Source organism: Podospora pseudopauciseta (genome assembly GCF_035222475.1).
Source record: "Podospora pseudopauciseta strain CBS 411.78 chromosome 7 map unlocalized CBS411.78m_7, whole genome shotgun sequence".
NCBI lineage: Eukaryota > Fungi > Ascomycota > Sordariomycetes > Sordariales > Podosporaceae > Podospora > Podospora pseudopauciseta.
The window spans coordinates 1,721,430-1,738,746 of NW_026946667.1; the positions used below are offsets into that span (position 1 = coordinate 1,721,430).

The window sequence follows — 17,317 nt, forward strand, 5'->3', positions numbered from 1 at the left end:
AAAACTCCACCAGCTCGCGCACAATTGGACATCACAGCTATCCATACACACATATCACAAGCACTCGTAGTAGGTAGCGCGGTTACGGTATACGATACAGTGGATGCCTTACCTTCACCTTCCCAGCATATCGGATACGCGCCGCCGAGCGGGTCCATCGAAGCGAGCATCTGCTCCATCCCGAGCGTCGTCGGTCGGAGAGAAAACCTCACAAGCGAAGCGAGCGAGCCAGCGCTCAGACACTTTCATATGTCAATATGCCATGCTTTATTATGCTCGAGTCCCCGCGATTGGCCATGGCAATTATCTTACTACAAGCCCAATCTCGGCGTGTGAATGCCGGCCGGCTGGATAACTTCAACTTATTGGCAACGACCGACTGCAACTCTTACAAAGCAGCTTCATCACACACACCTATTACTGAGAGAGAGAGAGAGAGAGAGAGGCATAGTCAACCGCAGGAATGATATCTCATATTCATAGGAAAACCCCTCAAGACCTACTCCATAACCCCTGTTCTCTTTGCCCTCCCCCCCGTCAGTCTCTTACAACTCTATTCATCATCTCTTCATTAAACCCCCAACAACCTCAACCTCCTCAACTCCTCCCTCGTCCCCTCAATATCCCCCCCCGCGCAAAGCGACACCTACGTCGCCACCACCTGCTGTCCGCCCCCACCAACCCCATTCTCACTCCTCGTCTTCCTCTTGCTACTAAAACCCCCCTCCGCCCCTTGAGGGTGATCGCTGACAGGCTCATGATCGCTCACCACCTCCATCCCCGTCACCACCGGAAACGGGCTCAACACCTTGCTGATATCCCCCCACCACTCCTCCCCAAACCTCCTGTACCACTCCACCGTGATCCTCAGCCCTTCCGCAAAGCTCGTCTTCTGATCCCACCCCAGCTGCCTCAGCTTCGTCCCATCAACCGCATACCTGTGGTCGTTGAACGGCCGATCGTGGGTGTACTTGACCCACCGACCAAACTCGTCGGGCGTCCCGTGAGAAATGCCCATCTCGTCCAGCAGCTTGCCGCAGAGCGACAAGTTGCTGATCTCATCGTACGATCCCACATTGTAAATCTGGCCCAGCTGGCCCTTGTGGAGAATCGTGTCAAACGCGTCCGCCGCGTCGCCCGCAAAGAGGTAACGCCGCGTGGGCGAGCCGTCGCCGTGGAGGACAACTGGTCTGCCCCGGTTCAAAAGGCAGGCGAATTTGGGTATGATTTCTATTCCTCGTCAGTAACATCACCACACACACGGCTTCAAAACCGGGCCAAAAACTCACTCTCGGGATACTGATGCGGCCCATAAACATTGTTGCTCCGCACAATGATCACCGGCAGCTTGAAGCTCTTCTGATACGAATGCACCAGCATCTCGGCCGCCGCCTTGCTCGCCGCGTACGGGTTCGTCGGCGCCAGAATGCTCGTCTCCAGCAAGTCGTCATCGTCGTCCTTAACCTCGCCGTAGACCTCGTCGGTGGAAATGTGGATAAACCTCTTGATGCCCACCTTCTTTGCGCTCTCGAGCAAGACGTGGGTCCCGTACACATTCGTGTGGGTGAACCCGTACGAGTTGCCAAAGCTCAGATCAACATGCGACTGGGCCGCAAAGTGGAAAATGGTGTCGATGTTGTACCGCTCGAGGCAGCCCAGGACCTCGGACGGGTTGGTGATGTCGCCCTGGTGGAAGGTAAAGTTTCGTCTGTCGTTGAGGACTCTGGTGTTGTTGAGTGAGGAGCAGTAGTCTAGCTTGTCGAACGAGACAATGTTGTAGGCGTGGGGGTAGGTTAGTGTGAGGTGACGGACGAGCCAGCAGGCGCTGCGGGAAACATTGTCAGTTCCTGGAAGACCGAAATGCCGAGCCGGGTAACTTACATGAAGCCGGCGCCTCCCGTGATCATGATATTCTTGACATCGGGCAATGGGTCAAACTTGGTGCTGCCCGTGAAGATGGGCGCCTCCTTCCAGATGCCATAGTCCTCGAAGAAGCTGTTGTTTCGGCCGGGAGGGCGATAAGCTGGAAAATTGCGGTGAGCATAGACGTTCGGCTTTTAGATGCTCAAAAAGGCGAGGGCTGCCTTACCATTGACTGACCCAGCGGGCGAGACTGCCCCAGCCGCGATGGTCATTGTCTCTTTTAGGTTTTGTGAGATATAAAAGTATATATGGCGAGAGAGAAAGGTAAATAATGCGGAGCGCGTGTTGTCCGTCAGGAAGAAGTTGAGGCGGGCGGTTGGTTCAAAAGAGAGAGCAAGCAACCTGGAACGACGACCGGATCCTGGAGCAGAAGAGTAAGTACGAGCGAGGAATGCAGACCAGTATGATGAACCCTCCCTAGATATGTCTCTCTCTCTCTCTCTCTCTCTCTCTCTCTTTTTATTTTTTTGTTGTCTTTTTTTTCTCTCTTTCTCTCTCCGCGCGACACGCACCAGCCGATACAAACACATATACGTACCTTACCCTTCCTCTTGTTTCATAGGAATTGTTGATGTCGGTGACATTGGCTTGTTGCTAATAAAAAGTAGAGGTCAAGCAGAAGCAAAAAAAGTACCATGTGCAGGAAAGCAAGCAGCAGCAGCAGCAGCAGCAGCAGCAGCACCACCACCACTCATGGCAGTGAGACGGAAGATCGGCCCAAACGGGCAAGGCCTGGCTTTTTTTTTGTGTGTGTTGCTTTGCTGCGAAGGAAAGGGTGAGCACACGGCGAGGAAATCATTAAACGGTACCTGATATGGAAAACGCAGAAGCCCCCTTTGCCTTTGCTCCTTCAGCTTTCCCAGCCTGTCACCGTCTGATCACTTTCCCGCGTTTGTTGGTTGGCAGAGTTCAGGGCTTCAGCTCCTTCCAGGCACACGAAGTAACCAAGCATGGAAACTAAGTACCAACAAGGCTCCAAGGTGGTCCCGTAGGTTAGGTAGACACACGTCCACGTAGTAGATGGAGAGAGAGCTATCATCTAGCGCGCGCCGCTTCCTCATCAAGCAGGTCTCCAAGTTCATGCCTTTATGAGGTATTCAGCCAGCCCTCTACAGATGGTATGGTTGTTGGCCATCTGATGATGTGACAAGGGGACCCGTCCGTTTTCTCGGCCGTGATGGGAGGGGATTGGAAGGGCTGAAGGAAGGGGACCCTGCCTTGGTTTGGCGGTAGTTCGGCGGAGGGGCAGGGCAGCAAGGGCACACCCACCGAAACAGAGTGTGGGCCGAGTGCTTCAAGCGGGGGGGATCATTTTAGCGCGCAAATCCCCTGTCTCAGGCAGTTCACCTATCTCCATCAATTCCAAAAGCCCGTCGGCGAGGTGTTGATCATTTTTTTTTTTTTGGGTTGGGGGGTTACGTACTACCTAACAGGTAATAGTCACCGTTTTCTTTTAGTGTAGTCAGGAACGAAACATCCACCTAGACCGCGGAAAACGGGCAGTATTATTCCAAAATACGCCATGCATATCCGTATCCTCATCCATTCTTCCAGCTCGACGGCAGGGGGGGAGGGGGCCTTTCTTTCTCGAACCACCATCTGGAATGGGCCTTGTCCATTTTGATGGCGCTATACGGGATCTGTGCTGCAGATTTCAATAGTTTTTGTGTCGACCCTGAATTCCAGCCGCAATGAAAGAAGGCCCGGGGGATGGGGGGGTGTTGCTCTCCTCGCCGCAGGGCAGGATCAAAGTCAGCACCCCTCCCCCGAACGCGGTGAGATGGCACTTCACAGTGGTAATTCCGATCAGCTCGGCTTACCTTATGCCTTTCAGTATAGGGAGGATCGGCGCGCCTCATCGAGGGGAAGGGGGGGAAGGGGGCTTATCTCCTTCACGCTTGACAATCCAACACACTGGTTTTCCCTTCTAGGTGATGAAATGAGTATTCTCACCACTTTCTTCCGCTTCGACCTCAACTTTATGTTTCCACATATGATATATCTCCAACCTTCGTCCAACTCGCAAGGTTGAGATCGATCGACTTGAGCGACGCTGCTATTGTGCTCTACATGGCCCAATAGCAGGCCATACTCTCCTTGACGATACCACCTCACCAACGTAAGCTTAAGCAGACACTATAACTTTTTATTTTTATTTTTAATTAATTAACCCCCAACTTCTGCCCACTGATTCTCTCCCGCAGCAGCGAGCGCGGCCGCCGTCATGGCTGCTACTGCATCGACCGAACAACGCAGCGAGGGACGGGCCGGTTCCTTCTCATCCTCCTCGTCCGACACGGCTACGCATGTCGGGAGCAGCACCGTCTTGGCACGACTGGGCGACGAGGAAAAGCTCACCCCGCCAGAAGACCTCGAGATTCACGAGCTGGAGCAATACGGGGACCACTTGTCCAACAGCGAAGATGATGCGCTTCTCATGGAAAAGGATCAAGATGAGCCGCCCAAGCCGCCTCAACCACCGCCAGAACCGAAGAAGAGTTCTTTCTGGTCGTCACTGATATGGATGACGGTCAACACTTTGGCTACAATTGGAATTGTAAACCAACCCCCCCCCCCGCCCTTTGTCATCTTCACGAACTGACTGTTGAATAGGTCTTCACCAACAAAGCAATCTTCACCGACCCCTCCCTGAAACTAGCCCAGCTCTCCTTCGCCTCCTTCCACTTTCTCGTCACCTACCTAACCCTCTTCACCATCTCCCGCCCCCGCTTTGCGTTCTTCGTCCCCCGGCGCGCTGCCATAAAAGACATCCTCCCCCTCAGCATAGCCATGTCCCTCAACGTCATCCTCCCCAACCTCTCCCTCGCCTTTTCCTCGGTAACGTTTTACCAACTCGCCCGGATCTTGCTCACCCCCACCGTCGCCCTGATGAACTACATCCTCTACCGCGCCACCCTCCCCAGACTCGCGATTTTGTCTCTAATCCCCGCCTGCGTAGGAGTAGGCATGGTCTCGTACTACGACTCCCTCCCCACGAGCAACACCAACATCAAAACCACCTCCTCCCTCGGGGTAATTTTTGCCTTTCTCGGCATTTTTGCCTCGTCTCTCTACACCGTTTGGATCGCGTCGTACCACCGGAAGCTGCAGATGAGCTCCATGCAGCTGTTGTTCAACCAAGCACCTCTATCGGCGTTTATGCTGTTGTACGTCATCCCGTTTGTGGACACTTTCCCCGAGAGCTGGGGGGGTGTGAGCGGGAGCAAGTGGGTGTTGATCGGGATGAGCGGGTTGTATGCTAGTTTGATAAACATTAGCCAGTTTTTTATTATCGCGCAGACGGGGCCGGTGAGCAGTACGGTGGTGGGGCATGTCAAGACTTGTACTATTGTCGGGTTGGGGTGGGTGACGAGTGGGAGGGGGGCGGGGGATAAGGGGGTGGGAGGGGTGGTGGTGGCGCTGGGGGGGATTATTGCGTGAGTTTTCCTTGGGTGAAAAGGGGGGTGAATGTGCTGACTGGTGATAGGTACTCGATTGTGATGCTCAAGGAGAAGAAGAAGGGTGGGAAGTAAGGTCAAATGTAACATATGCCGTGTAGGATGGGGTTGGTTTGAGTTGGGTTGATACAAGGGTGTTGATATCTCTGGGTAGGAAATTCGGGCAAGGCATTTACGGTAAATCAGGATTACAGATCGCAAAGAGGGGGGGGGGGGTTCGGGCATTGGCGAGAGCAAGAGGGAAATGATGTTGGCTTACACCCTTTCAAACATCCCAATGCTTCCATACCTTGGCTACAAAACAAAAACCAATAAATAGTCAAAATATCATAGTCACAAATTAATCCTAACAAATGGCCATTCATTAGTACTTGAGTATACACGAAAACCACGGGTATCAATTTCGCCTCCAGTCTACAAGTTGAAGCGCGTCCTCTTCTTCTCCATCTTGGCCTTCCACTCCCACTTGAGCGCATCCTCGCCCTCACTCCCCGCCCTGCCGATCCCCTTATCAACCCTACGAAGCTTGAGCGTCATCCTCGGGCCAATCTCCTGAAGACCAGCACGGATGCCCTGCATACCCTCCATCTCCTTGCCCTCTGCCGTGACGACATTCTTTTCCGTGGCTCTAGCTTCACGGAAGACATAACGATGACGGCGGAAGAAAATGTAATCGCGCTGGTTGTGCAGCGTTACGACTTGTCTGCCCTGCAACTCAGGTCTGGCTGGGAAAAGCGTGTTCATCGACTTGGCGGCGAGGAGACCCAGCGGTGTCTTGAAGTTGTTGAGGAGCAGCTCGGGGTAGTGGTTGGTGGCGTTGCCGTGGCCCAACAGAGACTTTCCTGGGAGGTAGTTGCGGATGGAATAGGTGAGGGTAGGTCCTGGCGCGGCATCTTCGCTGTTGAGGTGTACGATGCTCATCTGGTGGGGACGCTTGAGGTCCTCGTGGACGACGACGAGAGCTGTGTAACCACGGTCTGTCGCATGTTAGCATTCGATCTTACGGGAAAGAGGTAGAGAGGGAAAACATACTCTTTGCAAACTTTGCAATTTCCCTGACGCTGTACTTGTGACCCCAGCGGTGACCGCTACGCCTGATATAGGTCGAGTTGGGGAAGATGGCGCCGATCTCCTCGGCCTCCTTGTGTATCGTCGCGTTGAGCGAGGTGGTGACGAGAATCTTGGGCATCGGGGGAGGTTCATCGCTAAAGAGGTGCTCGAACTGCCGCGTAAGAGAATCTGGCGTCAAATCAAGATTTGTTGATGTCGTCGAAGGGGCAATGCTCGGTTGTCTTTGCGCCCGTTTCCTCTGCAGCTTCTCCTCGCGCTCCTCGTCGTCTTCCCCGTCGTTTTCAGAGTCGGAATCCAACATGCTGTCGGCATCGTCGTCCTTTTCCTCCTCATCATCCTTCATCACGGCATCCGCCTCAGCAGCAGCGGCAAGCTCGGCCTGTTCCATGCGACGGCGCTTCAAAGCTGCCAGATCAACCTGTGCCCCCAAGCTATCGTCGTCGACATCGTCCCACACTCTCTTCTTGTCAATGCTCGCGGGCTGGTTCTTGGCAAGTCTTTCCTCTCTCAATTCGGGGTTCTTGGCCTCCTCTCTTCTGCGGCGATGGCGCTCTTCGTGACGGGCCTTGTTGGCGATCTTCTTGTCCTCGATGTACATTTGCTTGCGTCTCAATTTGTTGCCCGTTTTCAGGGACAGGGAAGACCCTCCGGAGCGTGAAGACCCCATTTTGGCGATTGTTTGCGGTGGTTAGTAAATTGGTCGAAGAGGTTTTGCGATGGTGACGGCGATGGTTGATTGATAGCGATTGGGAATCTCCAAAAAAAAATTTGGACGGCTGGCTGCAATCGATTGTTGATCCATGCGCTCCGGGGGACCCCAGCACTCACTGTTGACGGGCAGCCCACAGGGTTCTCAACGGGTCCGTGCATCGAAATCCAGAAGGCGGGACAGTGAGGGGCACATCTTCTTGGAAAATAGCGGTTAATTGAATTTCCGCTGATTCATGCCCCTCCAACCCTGAAGCCCCGGACAGTGTCTCGCCGTAGAATGCATCCACCGTGCCATGGCTGGTGTGGTGCCCTGCTGTGGCAGCCGTTTCCTGGGTTTCATCTATCGGGTCTCGAAAAAAAAAAAAGAGGAGTGCCTTAGAAAAACGGCCACCGTGACTCACTGAGAGGGGGGACGAGGCCAACACTTGCAATTGGGGGAATGAAGCCTCTTCTGTCCCTCATTCTCACCCGCCGCCTGTCTTCACCACTTGTTGCTGGCACTCCACTCCACTCCAACAACAACTATACATCTGTAGTAGCCCCTCTCCGTAGGCTTCACCGTCCAGCCTTTGCCCCGTCTACCCCGCGCCTCAAGTTCCAGATACCGCAGACCAACAAAAAGAAGCCCGAAAAGATGTCGACAGATGCCACCACCCTCAAGGGCCAGCCCCTGGACAGGGCCGCCCTCGACGCCATGCTGAGGCGGCGTCTCTTCTACACTCCCTCGTTCGAAATCTACGGCGGCGTCTCTGGCCTCTACGACTATGGCCCGCCGGGTTGCGCTCTCCAGGCCAATGTCATTGACCTCTGGCGCAAGCACTTTATCCTGGAGGAGGACATGCTCGAGGTGGACTGCACTGTCCTGACCCCCCACGATGTTCTCAAGACCTCCGGCCACGTCGACAAGTTTGCCGACTGGATGTGCAAGGACCCCAAGAACGGCGAGATCCTCCGTGCCGACCACTTCGTCGAGGACATCCTCGAGCAGCGACTGAAGGGCGACAAGGAGGCCCGCGGCCTGAAGGTGGAGGAGAAGGAAGAGACAGACAAGAAGAAGGCGGCCAAGAAGAAGAAGAACAAGGGCGGTGTTGAGGCCGTCAGGCTTGACGATGCCGTGGTCAAGGAGTACGAGGAGATTCTGGCTCAGATTGACAACTACAACGGTGAGCAGCTGGGCAAGCTGATCAAGAAGCACGATCTCCGGAATCCCGCGACCGGCCTCCAGCCCACGCCTCCCGTCTCCTTCAACCTCATGTTCCAGACCTCAATTGGTCCCAGCAGCAACCTCCCTGGTTACCTGAGACCGGAGACGGCCCAGGGCCAGTTCCTCAACTTTGCCAAGCTCTTGGAGTTCAACACGGGCCAAATGCCGTTCGCCTCTGCCTCCATTGGCAAGTCTTACCGCAACGAAATCTCTCCCCGCGCCGGTCTCCTCCGTGTCCGCGAGTTCTTGATGGCCGAGATTGAGCACTTTGTCGACCCGGAAGGCCACAAGAAGCACGCCCGCTTCCACGAGGTGGCCGACGTCGAGCTTGCCTTCCTCGACCGCCACACTCAGCTCTCCGGGTCAACGGTCGTCAAGAAGCAGACGATCGGTCAGGCCGTCAAGGAGGGCCTCGTCGACAACGAGACCCTCGGCTACTTCCTCGCCCGTATCCTCCTCTTCCTCAAGAAGATTGGCATCGACGAGAAGAAGATCCGCTTCCGCCAGCACATGGACAACGAGATGGCTCACTACGCCTGCGACTGCTGGGATGCTGAGCTTCACACTTCGGCCGGGTGGGTTGAGTGCGTTGGCTGTGCCGACCGCAGCGCGTACGACTTGTCCGTCCACGCCAAGAAGACTGGTGCGCCGCTTGTTGTGCGTCAGCGCCTGGAGGAGCCGATCACTATTGAGGAGTGGGATATTGCGATTGACAAGAAGAACTTTGGTCCCTTTTACAAAAAGGACGGCAAGACGATTGAGAATGCTCTCCTGGCCACCACCCAGGAGCAGCGTGGCGAGCTTGTGAAGCAGCTGGAGGAGAACGGCAAGGTTGTGATTGACGTGCCTGGTGTGAACGACGGCAAGGTGGAGGTTAGCAAGGACTTGCTGGCTATCAAGTGGGTGAAGCGTGTTGAGAACGTTAGGGAGTACACCCCCAACGTGATTGAGCCTTCGTTTGGTATCGGCCGTATTCTGTACTCTCTTATGGAGCACAACTACTGGACCAGAGCCAGTGAGGGTGGTGATGAGGCCCGTGGTGTGAGTTACCTTTTTAACAGTCCGGTCTGAGCTCGTGTAAAACTAACTCTGTAATATCAGGTCCTCTCCTTCCCTCCGGCCGTCGCCCCGACCAAGGTCCTCATCGTGCCTCTCTCCTCCAACAAGGACTTTACCCCCGAGGTCCGCAAGCTCTCCCAGAAGCTCAGGTCGGCCGGCGTGTCCAGCCGGATTGACGACTCGTCTGCCAGCATTGGCAAGCGGTACAGCAGAAATGATGAGCTGGGCACTCCGTTTGGTGTCACGGTTGATTTCCAGACTCTGAAGGATGGGACGGTGACGCTGAGAGAGCGGGACAGCACACGGCAGGTGAGGGCGGAGGAGGACAAGATTATTGCGGCGATCAAGGCGCTAGTGGAGGGGACCAAGACGTGGCAGGATGTGGAGGGGGAGTTGCCGATTTTTGAGGGGCAGCAGGAGGTTGAGGTTGTTGTGAGGTAGGGGGTGGCTGAGGAAGAAAAATCGTAAAATAGTTTAAAGGGTTTGATAGTGGGGGGCGGTCAGCAAGCAAAGCAAAGCAAGCAAGCAGGGTTAGATTAGCAGGGTGTTTTAGAGATGGCTGTTCGACACTTTGGAATCTAGATGTTGGTTCTTCTACATTGTAGTACCTGTTTGCTGCTGGTGTAATATGGGACTTGTCTATCTTGGCCTTGGGCCAGAACGGTACTACTAGTGGCAGCTTTTAGCTATTACTCGACATCGACATGGACACCCAGATGACGTTGCCCGCAAGGAAGAAAGGGAAACAAGCAGAGGTCGAAGCTTTTGCTTTCGAGAGAGGCCGCCAACGGGGCGCTTTAAAAGTCTTGTTTGACAAGGAAACGATTCCCGATCAGCATGAAAAACATGTTTTCTGTTGCATATTCTTTTTCTCTCCCATGTCAAAGCCGGTTGTTTTGGCTATTCCTCTCTTGTTCTTTTCCGCGACAGTTGAGTCGACCCCTTATCTCCACCGGGAGAGGGCATCGTTTCGGTGTTGATCACTTGATGGGAGGAGAGTTGTCAGTTTACCCCTTCTTTTACGGGATGAGATTTCTCTCTTCCGATCCCTGTGGCGGGATGGCGGATGAGACGAGTCAACAATGGGCATGAGTCGTCGAGTTGCGGGAAAGGGTAGGTTCAGGTTTTGGAGGCGGCGGCTAATAAACCACTTGACTCGATGGGGGGAGGGAAGGGGTTGGTTATGCTGTTGTGATGTGCATTATCCTTTGCTTCTTTTTACGACATGTTGAGCAGCTGGTTTCTCTATCAAAAAGTTGTTTCTCCACTAGGGCTGGACAGCCTGTAGAATAGCATGACATTTACAATTCACTTTGGATGGTATGTATCTAGCTAACAGTGTCCGTTAGGTGGGTGCTCGAATCATAAACACATACTGGTGATGCTTCCCCTGCCTGGGCTATGATCACTACCAAGAGCGTAGGGGGATCCTGAAACGGCGCATACCTTTTTCGCTCAGGCAAAATGCAACGCTGCCACTGGGCCCCGCGATGATGAGAGAGCTTCTGTTCAAGATGAAGGACTGAACCCTTGCCAAGCCGGCGGGCCTTGCATCGTTTCCAACGGCGGCCGGGGGGGAGGTGCAGCAGATCCTCAAGAAATGGGGTGACTTTGCTTTGTGATCTGCAAAAGGTTCCCAATTAGGCGCTTGTTTTTTTTCTGTTTCTGTGATGGATGAGGTTTGTGTGTGTGTGTGTGTGTGTGTGTGTGTGTGTGTGTGTAATGTCTTCAAGGCGGCTGTTGGTTCACCAACAACAGGCCTGAGTGATATCCGCGTTGAATCTGTCGCTGAAAGGCCGGGGGGGGGGGGCAAAGAGGTCCCGGAGAAGTTACACATGGTTGGAAAAAAAATAAAAGGCTCCAACCTGGCTTGAGTGGGTTGCTTGGGCCGGTGGCCAGGAGGGAGGACGGGGACCTCCTGAGCTGGGATATAGGTTGTAAGAAGGTAAGGTTGGCGGAGGAGGGGGGGGGAACCTGACCTAGGTAGGGCTGCGGCGGGTGAGGTTCTTTCGACGACCCCAAGGCACATTAGATCGAATACACCGGACGCAGGTGTAAAATCTTACCAACTGCATGTTCAGCTTTCTCGGTTATATGTGGCATCAAGGCCGATACATATCATGCCGCCGGCGGGACTTGCAAATATATAACGTACCTATCTTGGGGAAGAGGTTCTTCAGCAACTGACGGGCTGCTGGGTGAGGTGAAGGGGCCGTGTCTCCATTGTTCCAAAGTCTCAAACATGCAAGCCCGCCATGTGTGTGTGGTGCTCCGAGTGGGAATCGCGCCTAGGGTGGCCAATCCTTTGTGGTCGGGTGCCCCTCAATGTCTCGAAGGGCCGCCAGACCAGGGGCCCTGGGGATGGTCAGATAGCGCTGTACTTGTTTATTATGAAAGAGAAGACGTGTGAATAGAGGTACATGTCTAAGAGCTCTAGCGGCCGAATGGAGTTGGTTTTTTAGAATTGTGAGGGCGAGCGCACTTACCCCCCCATGCTGCCACAGCGCGTGGTTCCACAGGCACACCCGACTCTCTATCGCACCGTACCTTACCACCACACCTACCGACCTTTGTCTCTTTCGTCTCGTCTGCTGCGACTCCAACTTTGTGAACACGATCCCAGGATCTTTTTTTTTTGCCCCTTCCCACCTGGTTCCCCCCGTTGTATCGCACGCAGCATTACTGCTGGGAGCCTTGCCCGAGGAAGCTTTACCGAGTGATCGCCTGGGGGAAGAAGAACAACATCTCGTCACTTAACTCCGCTACCTACTCACTAGCCACCTCAGTGCACGCCCACCCGAAATATACGGCACGGCGCCAGCATAGAACCTCGCCGACTGACTGACCGACTGACCGCCCATCCGTCACCTAGGACTTGGACTTGGACTTGGACTCGGACGTGGACATCTCCACCTTTTCCAACGAGAGAATCCCAGCCAACAACGTCTAGCAAGCAAGCAAGCGACTGCTGTGGACGTCGCAAGTTGTATCCTCTGGGCTGCTTGGCAATAGAATACACCTTTCGGCCTCGCGCTGCGCGGTGCTGCAGTTGCTGCTGCCGGTGGAAGTTGTCTCTCATCTTCATTGCGAAGCATCACGGGTCGTGTTTCGTTGACATCGGTAAGTCCGCACTGTCTTTTTTTCCTCCTGTCTCGACTAGGTTGTTGCCAGCGCCCAGCCTTGCCCCCTTTTCCTAACCTTCCTGACCGTTGGCGATCGCTAAAGAGACCCTGCCTTCAGCCAACACAAGCGTACCTTAACTTTGACGACTTTGACGACGACTTTGACGACGACTTTGACGACGACTTTGACGACGACTTTGACGACGACTCCTGCTTCAAGTCGCTGTAATAATATTCATCGACGACGACATGGCGATGCACAACAGGTATGCATGTTCCACGACGCCACCGCTCATCTGTCCCCCTTTTCTAATCACGGCTCCTCTGCCTGCTGGTGGGTGAGCTGTCCAGGCCCCCGGGCGCGGACACCACACTGTCCACTGTTCACTGCGAGCCACAAGGGCCGGGGTTGCATGGGTGGGAAGCACGTCGGGATCATCTTGTTGCGCTGCCGTTCCCCAGAGAAACACCCTATTAGCGGTGGAGCTTGCGACCTGACCCCGCTGGGCCTGTCCGCTTGCTGGCTCCCTGCTCGCCATGGACTCCATCGCCTGTTTTCTTTAATATTAAAAGACCCCGCCAGGGGGGAGGACAAGCAAGCTGATGTTTTTCTCCTATATAGTGTTTACGCGAACGGGCAGTTCATGAACCCAGGGCCTGCCCCCAAACCTCCGTCAGAGAAGCCTCGCCTGGGCCTGATGCCGAATGTCAACCTCCCTGGGTCTATGAGTTCCATGAGCCTGAACTCCCCCGTCCCGAGCAACTACAGCGGATCGACCATAGCCCTCCCCATCTCCCGACAAGGATCCAACACCATGGAAGGCGCCGGAGGACTCGCCATCATCAAGCAGGGCCCTGTTGGCCTTCCCAGCAAGAACCCTTTCCAGCAGTGGAAGCAGCGATACCTGATCCTGCGCAAGGACATTCTGGACTTCCACAAGAACGAGAACGGCAAGCAGCTCTACAAGATTCAACTATCCGATGTTGTAAGTGTTGGCCGAGTCGAAGACGACAACGGTGACCCCGTCTTCGAGATCAAGCGGCACTTGACCAACCAGTACGTCGGGCCGCCAGGCGACGACGATGGAAATGGCATGAGATCACTGCGTGTCTGCGTCAAGAGTGACGATGATTTGTACGAATGGATCGACTGCATCTACGCCCGCTGCCCCGGCGGCGTCAGCAACCCTACCAACTTCTCACACGCCGTACACGTCGGCTTCAACCCTCACACCGGCCAGTTCACCGGGCTTCCGGAAGAATGGACCCGACTACTCAACTCGTCAGCCATCACCAAGGAGGATGTCGAGAGAAATCCCCAGGCCGTGTTTGAGGTCCTCGACTTCTACTCCGACTTGGCCAAGCGCGCCGAGAACCCCGAGGAGTACCCTACACCCATCCAACAGACGCCCTCCCCGAACATGATGCAGAATGATCAGTTTGGCTATCCCAGCAGTGGGAGCTCGATCGCGCCGCCGAGACAGACCAAGCCCATCCAACCACAGCGTAGCCCCGCATCCTACTCGACGACCCCGAACGCGCAAATGCGACCGAACGAGCCGCAGCAACCCCCCATGCAGCAGCTCCAGAACGTGTCACCAAATTACATCTCGGCCGATCGCATGCGGGAAGAACAACGATACAGAGAATTGGAACGACAACGAGAACAGTTGAGAGAAAGGGAGGAACAGGCTCGCCGGGAGCAGGAGGCTTATAATGCGTCGCTTCCCAAGACCAAGGTTCCTCTGGCGCAGCAAGAAATCGGTGGCGGCTACGGCGCGCCACCGGCCACCGATAGATTCAACCCATCCCGGGCTGCCCCCAAGGCTCCAGGACAGGGACAGGCCCTCAAGTCACAGAGACCAGCCCCGCCTCCACCAAGCAGCTCTGCTTCTCGCCCTCCCATGCAACAGCAGCCCAGCTCTGGTCAAATCTCGTCCGGCCAACAAAGATTACCACCACGGCCTGATCAGGCTCAACCTTCGCGGTACCAGAATGGCTCGGCGGCTGCCACAAGGCAACCACAACCTCAACCTCAGGCTTCTCGCCTGCCCGCCCCCGTGAAGCCCCTGAATGTTGCCAAGCCAAACAATGATGCCGTCAAAGCTGCCGAGGCCGCCCTGACAGCTAAGCCTCCCGCGACAGAGCGCAAGCAGGATGTTCGCATGTCGACCATGTCTGAGAATGAGGTTATGGCCAAGTTGAGGGAAGTTGTGTCCAATCACGATCCCAACCAGCTGTATTCCAAGCAAAAGAAGATTGGCCAGGGTGCGTCCGGGTCCGTCTACGTGGCCAAGATCATCTCGCAACGACCAGGCGCTCCGCAGGTGTCGCAGCTCAAGGCCCGCGGCGGTAGCGACCGTGTCGCTATCAAGCAGATGGATCTGGCTCACCAGCCCCGCAAGGAGTTGATTGTGAACGAGATTCTGGTCATGAAGGAGAACAAGCACGCCAACATTGTTAACTACCTGGATGCCTTCCTTATGGATAACGACAAGGAGCTCTGGGTGGTGATGGAGTACATGGAGGGTGGTGCGTTGACGGATGTTATTGAGAACAACCCTGTTATTACGGAGGAGCAGATTTCTACCATCTGCCTTGAGGTATGTTGACTGATTGGGGAGCATGGAGGGATGGATGAGTGCTAACATGGGATACAGACATGCCAAGGTTTGGATCATTTGCATGCTCAAAACATCATTCACCGCGACATCAAGTCTGACAATGTCCTTTTGGACGCTCGGGGTAACGTCAAGATTAGTATGTTTTTTTATCTTCTTCTTTCTTTTTCAGTGCTCTTTGTCAGTCAAAGCAATTATGTGCTAACTTTTGTCCAGCTGATTTTGGCTTCTGCGCCAAGCTCACCGAGACCAAGTCCAAGCGAGCGACCATGGTCGGGACGCCTTACTGGATGGCGCCCGAGGTGGTGAAGCAAAAGGAGTACGGGCCCAAGGTGGATATTTGGTCGCTGGGCATCATGGCGATTGAAATGATTGAGAGCGAGCCGCCTTATCTGAACGAGGAGCCACTCAAGGCGCTGTATCTCATTGCGACGAACGGGACGCCGAGGCTGAAGAAGCCAGAGAAGCTGAGCAAGGAGCTCAAGGCCTTCCTGTCGGTGTGCCTGTGTGTTGACGTCAAGAGCAGAGCGTCGGCGCAGGAGCTGCTGAATCATGACTTTCTGAAGCATGGGTGCCCGCTGGCGAGTCTGAGCGAGCTGTTGGCCTTTAAGAGGGTGGCGAAATGAGTCAATCATGAAACAAGGAAGGGAAGGGTGGGTATTGTTTGTTGAGAGGGATGATGGGTTAATTAGGAAGGGGGTAATTGGATGTCTTGTTGTCTTTTTGAGACTTGGACGTGTGAGGAGAGCGAGATATGGTTTTTTTAATAAGCGGGAATAGGGATGGATGGAAATGGAAAGGGGCCTTTTCGTGGAGGGATATAGAAAGGTCTTTTTTTTGGTGGTGGGGAGGAAGGCGGGCGAATGAGGGAAAATGTGATGTTATAGAAAAGTCGAGGTATATGTTTAGTGATTGAGGAAAGATAGTGAGCGGAAGAGATATGGAGGGACTTGAGTGAGCGAGTGTTGTAGGAGGATAGCTAAAGATATTGTGTTGCTGTTGTGTGTGTGTGTGTGCTGTTGTGTGTGTGTGCTGTTGTGTGTGTGTGCTGTTGAAGTTGGGGGTGTTGTTTGTTTGTTTATATATATATGTAGTGTGCTTGGTTGTGTGTGTGTGTGGTTGTGTGTGTGTGTGGTTGTGTGTGTGTGTGTGGTTGTGTGTGTGTGTGTGATTATGTGTGTGTGTGTGTAGGAAGGATTGATTCGATGGGTGGGAGTTGGGTGGTTATAATGGGTGTTTTTTACTTGTTGCTTTTTTCTTCTGAGCGAAAAAGAGGATTTTTATTTATTTATTCAATATTCACACACCACCTATCCTGGACTCATGATTGTGAAGATTTATGTTGAGGTACTAGACTTTGGATCTGATGGCCAAGATCATCTTGTGTTCTCGTTCTGGTCAGGGTTTGGGGTGTTTGTTTGGTCGAGTTGTGTTGTGCTCTCCTTTGACTGGGTAGACTTGTGGACTGGGGCCGGGGAGGGGGAGGGGCATTTGGGAGGTCTAGATTTGTGCCTCGTTCGAGGGCGGGTGTTTCTGAGATATTCATATCATTAGTTTAAGGGGAGAATCCGGGGTAAGAATGACGGGAGGGGGGCGGGGGATTAAAGAGGCGTTGTGTGAACATGAAGGGACGCCCTCGTGGCGATCGAGGGGTTGGTTTCTTTGTCTGGGAGGGGAAGGGTCGTGGTGTTTGCGCAAGTGAGAGGTATTTTACACGGGATAGCCGAAGATGCGTTGAAGGCTTTAGGAAATATTTCCGAGTATTGTTCTATGTGTGTGCCTTGATTAGATTTGCCGGTTGAGAAGAGAGAAAGTTACTAGACCTTGAGTTTGTCTCTGCTAGACTTTTATACTTGATAACGTTTGCCAATGAGGTGTGTGAGATGAGGTGTCATGATTGGGTACGATCCCAGTTTTACATCAACAGGCATTTAAGACGGACCAGACCATCTGTCTATACTAGTGTGTTTTGTATATGAGAGGGACTTTCCATTATCGTGAGATATCATTCTACATGCCGTCTACTTAGACCGGGCCATCTCCTCCGCGTCATATCTCCGTTTGTCTCTTTTCTGCTGCCAGATTGAGTTTTGGAGGTTAGATTTTTCGAGGACCTAGGCGGTTAACAAAGAAGGGCCCCCCGTTTTT

At 53.9% G+C, this 17,317-nt stretch overlaps 5 protein-coding genes across 5 annotated transcripts; 3 read left to right on the forward strand and 2 right to left on the reverse strand.

Moving 5' to 3' along the window:
• Window positions 1–629: 629 nt before the first annotated feature.
• QC763_708350 (uncharacterized protein) lies at window positions 630–3,750 on the reverse strand. The gene is given in 6 exon segments (XM_062915825.1): window positions 630–1,230; window positions 1,290–1,825; window positions 1,882–2,023; window positions 2,090–2,284; window positions 2,462–2,590; window positions 2,606–3,750. 4 exon segments carry the CDS (start codon window positions 2,133–2,135, stop codon window positions 647–649), a joined length of 1,308 nt encoding a protein of 435 aa, XP_062761825.1. The 5' UTR covers window positions 2,136–2,284; window positions 2,462–2,590; window positions 2,606–3,750; the 3' UTR covers window positions 630–646.
• QC763_708355 (uncharacterized protein) lies at window positions 3,287–5,757 on the forward strand. Its single transcript, XM_062915826.1, has 4 exons — window positions 3,287–3,698; window positions 3,758–4,480; window positions 4,537–5,360; window positions 5,411–5,757. The coding sequence occupies exons 2-4, from the start codon at window positions 4,148–4,150 to the stop codon at window positions 5,454–5,456; spliced, it is 1,203 nt and encodes a 400-aa protein (XP_062761826.1). The 5' UTR covers window positions 3,287–3,698; window positions 3,758–4,147; the 3' UTR covers window positions 5,457–5,757.
• Window positions 5,727–7,365, reverse strand: RPF1 (Ribosome production factor 1). Its single transcript, XM_062915827.1, has 2 exons — window positions 6,414–7,365; window positions 5,727–6,358 (listed from the first exon to the last, which is right to left on the reverse strand). Exons 1-2 carry the CDS (start codon window positions 7,117–7,119, stop codon window positions 5,796–5,798), a joined length of 1,269 nt encoding a protein of 422 aa, XP_062761827.1. The 5' UTR covers window positions 7,120–7,365; the 3' UTR covers window positions 5,727–5,795.
• GRS1 (Glycine--tRNA ligase 1, mitochondrial) lies at window positions 7,351–10,038 on the forward strand. Its single transcript, XM_062915828.1, has 2 exons — window positions 7,351–9,408; window positions 9,469–10,038. The coding sequence occupies exons 1-2, from the start codon at window positions 7,603–7,605 to the stop codon at window positions 9,865–9,867; spliced, it is 2,205 nt and encodes a 734-aa protein (XP_062761828.1). The 5' UTR covers window positions 7,351–7,602; the 3' UTR covers window positions 9,868–10,038.
• A 1,912-nt stretch (window positions 10,039–11,950) lies between these two features.
• CLA4 (Protein kinase) lies at window positions 11,951–15,795 on the forward strand (the record flags this gene model as incomplete). The annotated part of the gene is made up of 6 exons (XM_062915829.1): window positions 11,951–12,546; window positions 12,667–12,715; window positions 12,752–12,814; window positions 13,171–15,151; window positions 15,209–15,308; window positions 15,386–15,795. The coding sequence occupies exons 3-6, from the start codon at window positions 12,798–12,800 to the stop codon at window positions 15,793–15,795; spliced, it is 2,508 nt and encodes an 835-aa protein (XP_062761829.1). The 5' UTR covers window positions 11,951–12,546; window positions 12,667–12,715; window positions 12,752–12,797.
• Between the last annotated feature and the right edge of the window lie 1,522 nt (window positions 15,796–17,317).

Excerpts from the sequence above, each read along its gene's own strand:
- GRS1 (XM_062915828.1), top strand. The coding sequence starts at position 7,603 with ATGAAGCCTCTTCTGTCCCTCATTCTCACCCGCCGCCTGTCTTCACCA. Across the intron at positions 9,409-9,468 it reads GTGGTGATGAGGCCCGTGGT|GTCCTCTCCTTCCCTCCGGC; the intron begins GTGAGTTACCTT and ends CTGTAATATCAG.
- RPF1 (XM_062915827.1), bottom strand. The coding sequence starts at position 7,119 with ATGGGGTCTTCACGCTCCGGAGGGTCTTCCCTGTCCCTGAAAACGGGC. Across the intron at positions 6,359-6,413 it reads AATTGCAAAGTTTGCAAAGA|ACCGTGGTTACACAGCTCTC; the intron begins GTATGTTTTCCC and ends AACATGCGACAG.
- QC763_708355 (XM_062915826.1), top strand. The coding sequence starts at position 4,148 with ATGGCTGCTACTGCATCGACCGAACAACGCAGCGAGGGACGGGCCGGT. Across the intron at positions 4,481-4,536 it reads CTTTGGCTACAATTGGAATT|GTCTTCACCAACAAAGCAAT; the intron begins GTAAACCAACCC and ends ACTGTTGAATAG. Across the intron at positions 5,361-5,410 it reads GCGCTGGGGGGGATTATTGC|GTACTCGATTGTGATGCTCA; the intron begins GTGAGTTTTCCT and ends GACTGGTGATAG.
- QC763_708350 (XM_062915825.1), bottom strand. The coding sequence starts at position 2,135 with ATGACCATCGCGGCTGGGGCAGTCTCGCCCGCTGGGTCAGTCAATG. Across the intron at positions 1,826-1,881 it reads ACGGGAGGCGCCGGCTTCAT|CGCCTGCTGGCTCGTCCGTC; the intron begins GTAAGTTACCCG and ends TGTTTCCCGCAG. Across the intron at positions 1,231-1,289 it reads GCCGCATCAGTATCCCGAGA|AAATCATACCCAAATTCGCC; the intron begins GTGAGTTTTTGG and ends GACGAGGAATAG.